This window comes from Hipposideros armiger, unplaced genomic scaffold (genome assembly GCF_001890085.2).
Source record: "Hipposideros armiger isolate ML-2016 unplaced genomic scaffold, ASM189008v1 scaffold_107, whole genome shotgun sequence".
Lineage (NCBI taxonomy): Eukaryota > Metazoa > Chordata > Mammalia > Chiroptera > Hipposideridae > Hipposideros > Hipposideros armiger.
The window spans coordinates 3,825,644-3,834,992 of record NW_017731457.1 but is presented as its reverse complement, the minus strand read 5'-3'; the positions used below and the strand labels follow the sequence as shown (position 1 = coordinate 3,834,992).

Below are 9,349 nucleotides of genomic sequence, written 5' to 3'. Positions count from 1 at the left end.
CTAGACTGAAGAACAAAAGGACAGCAACTTGTCTGTTCCCCTTCCCCCAATTCCCCAGCGCTGTTCCCATCCCCCAATTCCCCAATTAAGAAAAAAAAAAGTCTTAAAAAAAAATAGATCAATGGAACAGAACAGAGTCCAGAAATAGACCCATATTTAAACAATCATTTGGTTGTCAACAAGGTGCTAAAATAATTCAATGGGGGAAAAAAAGGTCTTTTCAATAAAGGATGCTGGAACAAGTGGATGGCCACATGAAAAGCAATGAACCTTGACTCCTACCCAGCAAATAATAAAAATTTAAAAATTTAGAAATTGGACTTCATCAAAATTAAAAACTGATTATCATAAATGCATGTTTAAGAGAACAAAAAGGCAAGCCACAGATTGGGAGAAAACATTTGCAATACATACATGTGACAAAAGTCTCCTAAAAAGAAAAAAAATATATATATCTTACAAATCAATAAGGAAAAGACACAAAACCCAATGTAAAATTGGGCAAAAGTCTTGAACAGGCACCTCACAAAAAAGATTCAAATGACAAACTTAAAAAGAGGTTACTTTATTTAGTCAACAGGAATTGCAAATTGAAATCATAATGAAAGAGCACTACATATACCCTGGAATGACTAAAATGAAAATGACTGACAGCATCAAATGTTGGAAAGGTTATGGAACAAGTGGAGCTCACACACTGCTGGTAGGTGTGTGAACAGGTCCATCCAAACAGGTCATGGAAACCTGTTTATAGCATCTACTAAAGTTAACACGTATCCATGCTGTGTCCCATCAATTCTATTCTTAGGTACATATATGTACTTTAGACTAAGGGTCAGCAAACTGTGGCTCGCGAGCCACATGTGGCTCTTTGGGTACGTTCCATCTCAAAAGTTTGCTGACTCCTGGAAGAGCCAATCCTGTCCCTCACAACAATTTAAAAATTATTCGAGAGCCATAAATATATTTTTATATAATCACCATTATGTGAATAATATCCTTTAAAAATTTTATAAATGATACTATGATAGTTTTATTTTCATTTTCAATTTTACTTCAGAGCCTGCGGCTTGCAAGCCGCAGTTTGCTGACCCCAGGCAGCTCTTGCGTCTCAAAAGTTTGCTGATTCCTGCTTAGAGAAATGGAAACATCTGTTTACAAAGACTTATATGAGCACCTCCATAGCATCTTTTTCCAATGTAGCTCAAGACTGGAAACAACCCAAACGTTCATCAACAGGAGAATGGACAAATTGTGGTATATTTATACAATGGAATATTATTTAGCAATAAAAAGGAACAAAATACTTCTGTGTTTAACATGGTTGAAACTCACAGACGTAATGCATGAGTGAAAGAAGGCAAACACAAATGATTGCATGCTGTAAGATGCCATTTATATGAAATTTTAGAACAGGCAAAACTAATCTCTGGTGAAGGACGTCAGAAGAGTGGTTATGTCTAGGGGTTGGGTAATCAGTATGGAGGGGGCCCCAGGGGACTTTTGAGTGATGGGAGTGTTGGGGTACCCATAGGTATAAGTTCACTGAGATAAACCTTAGATTTATCTTACTGTATGTAAATTATATTCTAATCACACAAGAAAAAAATTCTATTATGTAAGGCGTGAACTCAGTGCTATTCCCTTCATAGAACTTATCACAGTGGTCATTTCCACGTGTGATATATGACTCGTAGTGCCACAAACCCGGACAGAGTGTGCCTTCCTTCTTCATTCTTATATCCCCAGTGCCTGGCAAACAGCAGGCTCTTGATATGTGTCTGCTGAGTGCACAGAGGAGTGGCTGGGTTAAAACCAAGCACCGTATCATGTGTTGTGAGGGGGCTGAGAAGGGAGCCTGTGAATTCTGGCCAGGGGGCAGGGTGCTTCACAGAGGAGGAGGGGACATTTGAATTACACCCCCAAAGTTCTTGGGGATTTTTCTCAGACAGAGAGGAAAGGAGAAGGGCAGGTAGACAGAGTAGCCTTCACATGCAAAGGCCCGGGGGCAGGAAGAATGGTTTGTATGCTGGAGGTAGGAGCCTTGGCTGGTGGTGGCAAGATAGGCAGGGTCTTATTTACTAGCCTCAAAAGTTTGGTTTTTAGTCTGTGGGAACCATGGACAGTGTTGAGAGAGGGCAGTCATAAAACCGGATCTGCATTTTAGAAAGATCACTGGGTTTGCAGACTGGACCCTAGTGGACAGGCTGGGAATTCTTCATGGACAGAGGAATGTCAAGCTCCTCAGGCTCTTGCCCAGATCGGGGACAGGCAACAAACGCTGAGCCTGCTGTTGGCATTCAGGTGAGACTGAGGGGTCAGACACGTTGAGCCCTAGCCCTCTGGGCTGATGAAGCAGTGCCACCTACTGGTGTGCCCTGTTCTAGGACTTTGCAGGCCATCTGGTTCCTTCTGGTCCCAGGCTGGGACAGGCCCGCCCAGCCCATGGCCTCAGAATGAAGGGCAGAAAGACCTTCTCTGGGGGACGAGTTCTCTCTCTGGTTCAGGGGCCCAAGGTCAGTACCTTGTGTAGCTGGAGGGAGGGAAAATGTTCCCCCGCACTGAGCAGACACAAACGAGTATTACTAGGCTCTGCCAGTTCTGCCTGCATTTGAATCTTATTTCTACCGCCTTCTAGTGGTGTGACCTTGAGACAGTTACTTAACCTCTCTGTGCCTCAGTTTTCTCATCTGTAAATTAGGAATAGTAACAGTGTCCACCTGTTAGGGCTGTTGTGAGTCAGCAAATGTAAAATACTCAGAGCAGTGCCTGGTACCTGGTGAGCATTCAATCAAAACTTTTATTATATTCATCTATATTATTATTATTTTTTAATCTTCATCGTCATTCAAGGCATAGACTGAAGAATGTCTGGTGCATTTGGGGGGCTCACGGGTTGGAGGCTGAGGAGTGGCCTGTGGCACAGAGGGCTGTGTGAGCTGGAGAAGGGCCTGCACATACGGCTAAGCAGCTTGGACTCTTGTGATCACAGTGGGGATGCTGAAGGGTGCAGTTCCAGAGGTATGAGCTCAGATCTACGTTTTGCAAACCTAGCCCCTGTGCACCCCTTTCTGCTTTCAGTGCCTCGCACACATGCCCTTCCAGCAAGCCTCACACTGCAGACCAGGAAACAGGCTCAGGGAGGTTAAGAGATATGTGTAAGTCCAAGTGATGAACTAGGGACAGAGCCCAAAGCCCAGGGCTTGTGCCCTGCTGCCTAGGACTCCATCTACCCAGTGGTTCTGAGGCTACCCGTTCATGGCATCAGATTCACTTAGCAGGACACAAGCAACAAGCAACTTGACCCTTGGTGCCCTGCATGTCAGCCCTGGGTGTATCCCGAAGCTTTTCAGGTTCTCTCAGTTGGACCACCAATCTTATTTCAGAAATGAATTTTAGAACTGGTGTCTTTTTTCTCCCCTAAGTAATTCCTTTCCCCCCCCCCAGTTTTATTGAGAAATAATTGATGTATATCACTGTATAAGTTTAAGGTATACAGCATGATGGTTTGCTTTATACACATCGTGAAATGATGACCACAATAAAAAATGGAATTTTTAATCTAAATTAAAGCTTCTCCCTTATCCCGGCTAGGCATGTTTCAGGACGGGATATCTGCATCAGGAAGGAGGTATGAGGGTGTGAGCCTGTGAATGAGAGCATGTGAGTGTTGAGTGTGTGAGCATGAGTGTGGGTGTGTGAAAGCATGTGAATATGTATATGTGTGTGAGTGTGTATGCATGTGACTGGCTGGTGAGTGAGTGTTGAGTGAATGAATGTGTGTATCAATGTGAAAGTGTGTATGTGTTTGTTATGCAGTCAGTCTATTCATACTCCTTGGACCCAGGCTCATCAACCCACGTAAGTCCCACCAGGCACCTGCTGCTGTGCCACAACCAACCCCCATAGGCCTACACCAGCTGCTACCTGTGGGGAGATTTGAGGGTCCAAAGGCCTGGCTTTGCTCACCAGGTCCCAGCTGTGGGCATCTCTCCATGCAGACTTCTGGGCCCTCACTCGAAGGTTCCTGCCCCTGGCTGCACATAGCCACAACCCTCTTAAATCTCCAGAAGGAAGCGGATTGGCTGGAATGTTTACAAAACATGAGTGAAGGGATTTTTTTTTTTTAAGATTTTTATTGGGGAATTGGGAGAAGGGGAACAGACAAGTTGCTGTCTTTTTGTTCTTCAGTCTAGTTATGGAGGACATTGCTTCACTGGCCCAAGTTGGCACCATCATTATGCTCTTCCCGGGTGAGGCAGATCAGTCGCCGGCTTCTGGACAGCTGCTCACTGCGGCTGCTGGCCGCTCACGCTGGCTGCCGGCTACACACGGTAGCCCATGGCAACCCACTGCCACAGGGGCTGCAGCCTACGCCATCGCCGGCGACTCACGGCAGCCCAGCTCCAGGTTGAGCTGTTGTTCAGCATCTTAGCTGTAGAGGGCAGTGTCACTGGCCCTCATATGTGGGATCCGAACCGGGGTCCTCTGGTGTCCCAAGCCAGCTCTTAACCAACGCGCCACTCGGCCGGCCCAGGGGATTTTTTTTTGTTTTTAAAGAGAAATTAGTGTAACAGGATTTTTCAGATTCAGCGCAGTATTTCTGAAATTCAAGACTTGACACGCGTGTTTTTCTGTCAACAGTCCGTCTCAAAACAGCATGCCTGCTACTACCAATTAATTCATAATTTTTCCATTCACTGATGAAGTTGCTTGGTGTCAGCAGATTTGGATTTTGTGAAGTCATCTAGTTTTGCTTTCAAGGGGAAGTTGTGCCAACTTGATTTTCCCCAACTTGATTAAGCAGGAAAGTGATAATGATGCATGTTAATAGGAAGCAAATAATAAGGCCGAGTTTGCCTCTTGTGAAATTTGGCCATACATGTTATATTCGCTATTCTTGGAGTTTCACAAAATTCCAAAATAAATTTGATACAAAATAAGCATCAAACTTATTTTTAAGGAAAAATTGAAAACTGTAGGGTTATGAAATCTGACCATGGAATCCACAGCAGTTTGCAGAACGTTTTATGGCTGTAAGAGTCCCACGACTGGGTTGTAAATTTGCATTGAAGTCTCTCTCATCCATTAGGCTGTGATTTTCTTGAGGACGGGGACTCAATTTTTTGTTTTTTGGGTTTTTTTCTAAGATTTTTTTAGGGAATTGGGAAAGGGGAACAGCCAAGTTGTCCTTCAGTCTTTCTTAGTTGTGGAGGGTGCAGCTGGCTCAGCTCCAAGTCCAGTAAGCCATCTGGCTGCCCATGGGCAGCTCAGGGCAGCTCAGCTCAAGATGCCGTGTTCAATCTTAGTTGCAAGTGGGTGTAGTCCACCATCCCATGCTGGAGTCAAACTAGTAACCTTGTTGTTAGGAGCACATGCTCTCACCAGCTGAGCATCTGGTCACCTGTTGGCAGCTCAGCTCAGATGCAGCTCACTGGCCCATGTAGGAATCAAACCGGCGACCCTGTTGCTTAGAGCTCGCTCTCTTAACCAACTGAGCCACTTGGCTGGCCCGGGGACTCAGTTTTAAATCAGTCTGCGACTACAGTATAGCATGTAGTTTGTGCTCAATAAGTGTTCATTGGACGAATCAACAAGAAGAAATAACTATTGGGAAAAAGATCAGAATTCAGTGACTTGTGGGTGGTTGGAAGTTGTGCAGATTACTTTTCTTTTCCTTATTCATTATCTTGGTCAATGTCTTAGCTTGGGCTGTCATAACAAAATATCATAGCCTGGGTGGCTTAAACAACAGAAATTTATTTTCTCAGGCAGCTGTCTTTTGCTGTGTCCCCACATGGCCTTGCCTCAGTGCATGTGTGCAAGTGACTCTTTCTCCCTTTTCTTATAAAGCCACCAGTCCTACTGGATTAGCGTCTCACCCTTACAAACTCATTTCACCTTAAATATGTCCTAAAGTCCCTATGTCCAAAGACAGTTACCTTGGGGGCTCATGGCTTCAACATATGAATTCCAGGGGACACAATTCAGTCCCTAGCAGTCAGTGTGCAGGACGTTTCCCCATCATAGGTGGTTACCCTTGGAGACTTTCAGGAAGACAGAGCTGGAAGGGACTCTAGAACACACTTGGCATAGAGAGAGGTGGTCATTTGCCCAGGGCCACACAGCCAGCGGCACAGAGCTGGGGTGATGGGCTGGACTGGCTGGGCAGCTCCCAGAGCCCTGGGCTGGGCCAGCTCTGCAGGGATGGAGTCCAGGGGTGGGCAGCTGGGTGCTCACACTGTCCTGACGTTGACCTTGTGTTAGTTACAGGACTCTGATTAGACCCACATACAGAGTGTCCTACCGAACGGTGACGGCGCTGGAGTGGAGGTGCTGCCCTGGCTTTACTGGGAGCAACTGTGATGAGGGTGAGTCCACTGGGGCATGGAGGGCAGGGGCCGGGACACTGGCTGGGCTAGGCTTCAGAGTCCTGGGTGCTTCTTCCTCTGCCCTCCTCCTGTGAGGAGAAATGTTCCTCCACATTTCTTTCTTCCTTTTCCCAAGCACCTCAGAACCAAATGCTCTGGACTGGCCAGACTCGGGTGGGTCTGCCTTGCTCATGGCACTGAGGTGGGGTCCTTGTGTGCATAGTTTGGGTAGGGGATGGAGGAGACCCATGGGCCCTGGCCTGGGGAAAGGCGTTCACCTTATAGCCTATTTCTTCCTCCCTGGTTCTGACTCACCCAGAAACTGGGGCAGAAACTGAGCAGGAAGTTCAGGCTCTGAGCAAATGCAGACGGGGGTCCACCAGCCTTGGAGCCACGTCTGTTGTAGAACGAGGCAGATGAACCTGGTGGTGGGCGGCAGCAGAAGGAAGGCCTCTCCAGGCTGCTCTTGCTGTTCTGCCCAGCTGGTGCCCAGAGGGAGAATGGGAGAACGGGGCCCGGAGCCGAGCTTTCTTTCTGAGACCTTGGCTGGGCTCAGCCAGGCGCTGGAGCCTTATGGAGATGGACAACTGCACTTGGGTGGAAGTCAGAGAAGGCCATTGGCAAATCTCTGCTCACAGCCAGGGAAAGCAGGTCCTGCCTAAATATCACATTGTTAACATAGATTGGCATGTCCCAAGGTTCCCAGGTCAACGAAGCCACTTTTATCAGGCAGATCATTCCAAGAGTTTAGAGATCATCTCCCAGGAGCCATGTGCAAATGCCAGACCTCTTTATGGGTAAGGTTAATCCATTACTGATATATGCATTACATTTTATAATCCATTATATTTTATATTTAATTATTTATATTATATATCATTATATCTATACATTATATATGTTATATATAATATTAATATATACACAAATGTATAATGTGAAATATATTATATAATATATATGGACTAAGAACCTGAAATAATATCACTATAGGACAATAAAAACTAAAACTTTTGGGGCTATCCTCTCTAATGAGCAGAAAGCACTTAACATCTTACCAGCTTTGTACAAGTTAACACCCAACATTGCAGAACCTAGGCTGTAATCCATAGTACATGGTAAATAAACAAAGTGGCATTCTTCCAGGGAGTCAGTGACACTTAGGCAGGCTCATTAGAAGGTGCTCTAGCATGACATGAAAAGGTTAGGCCATCACCTTTTTGCCCTATTTCTGTTTGGGATAAGCCTTCTTGCCAGATGAGTGGAAGCCCAGAAGACACATGTCCACCGCAGAGTGCAGGACGAGCTGTGCCTTTTTCAGAGCGCCTCAAGGTCAAGTGGCTCCTTAGTAGCTGTGAGCACAAGGTCCCGAGTAGTCAAGGACTCCAGGGAGTGTGAGGGCCTGGGCTGAGTTTGGGACTGGGTCCTGAAAGCCTTTGTAAAGATTCTACATTCCCGAAAACAAAACAATAAAGACAAAAAGCGAAATCAAGGCGGGGCCTGTGACTTGAAGCACATTCCTAAGATAGTTGTGAAGCATCCGGGGCCATTTATTCCCACTCAGTCCCATTGCTGCCTCTCTGGAAAGCCTGCACATCAGAGGTGTGTTTTGCTTTGGCTCAGATGAGATTCGCCAGGAAAAGCATCTTTTTCTTTGGCCGTGTCTGGCCTTCCTTTCAAGTGCTCAGGTCTCTGGTCTTATGACTCGGGACTTGTGACTGCCTAGGGGTAGTGTGCTCCCGCCTCCCAGGTGGCCTCTTTCTGTGCCTGCTTCCTCCTTTCTGTGTCTCCCTAGGTCCCCCTTCCTACTGGCCTTTTTTCTTCCCTCCCAAGACACCTCAGGAGTACAGGCCAAGGGCTTGGGGATACTATTCTTCATAGATATGTCTATATATAGTTGACCCTAATTATTTACAGATTCTGTATTTGAGAATTGGCCTATTTGCTAAAGTTTACTTGTAACCCCCCAAATCAATAAATACTTGCGGCATTTTTGTGGTCTTTCACAGATACACACAAAGTGGCAAAAGATTTGAGTTGCCCAACTTTCATACTCCCAGCTGAGGTCGCAATGACTCTGCCTTCTTTCAACTATTATACTGCAAACAAGTGTCCTTTTCACTATCCGTTTAGTGCCTTGTTTTTCACATTTTTATGCTTTTTTCGGTGATCCCACTGTTTAAAATGTTCCCAAGCATAGGGCTGTCTAGTGTTCTTAAGTGCAAAAAGGCTATGATGCGCCTTTTGTAGAAAATACATGCGTTATATGAGATTTGTTCAGGCATTGGTACTGTTGGCTGTGAGCTCAATGCTAATGAATCAATCATATATATTTAATGAGGTATTTTTAAATAGAAGTACACATGAACCAGGGTTACTTATTGATCAGTCAATGAAAACATTGTGACTGGACGCTTGTAGGTAGAAGCCTAACCGTATATATCCCCTAAGAGCAATGGTTCAGTATTTGCTAATTCAAAGTTCCCGGTGTCTTTATAGAACATAACTACCATAAATAATGAAAATTAACTGTATCTATGAATCTTTATCTATAACTATATTTATATAGCTAGAAATATTTTTTTCTTATTACAACAGCAAGTACATGTTCAGTGTAGCAAAAGTTAAAACATCCTCTTAAAATAACCTCAAGCCTCACTTCTGTGAAATGCCTTCAGACCTTTTTCTGTACTTATATGTCAGTTGTAATGTACATGGTGTTTGATAACTTTCTTTTTCACAAAAGTTGTCATGAACATCTCTCCTTGTTAATACATAGCTTTCTATAGTATCATTTTTAGTGGCTGCGGAATTTGGTTGCACACTTTATTAACTACACACCACTATTACAAGATAGTTAAGTTGCTTCCAATTATTAAATTATTAATAACATTGTTGTAAACATCTTTTTTTACCTGAGGTAAAATTAACATACATGGAAATGCACTAATCTTAAATGTACAATTTGATGAGTTTGA

General features: G+C 44.6%; 1 protein-coding gene across 1 annotated transcript in view; it reads left to right on the top strand.

Annotated features, from left to right (window-relative positions):
* COL26A1 (collagen type XXVI alpha 1 chain) overlaps positions 1–9,349 on the top strand; it is a 206,514-nt gene that overhangs the window by 89,478 nt on the left and 107,687 nt on the right. Inside the window, exon 3 of the mRNA XM_019646827.1 lies at positions 6,274–6,371. Coding sequence (XP_019502372.1) covers positions 6,274–6,371 — 98 coding nt within the window. The remainder of the gene's footprint in view (positions 1–6,273; positions 6,372–9,349) is intronic.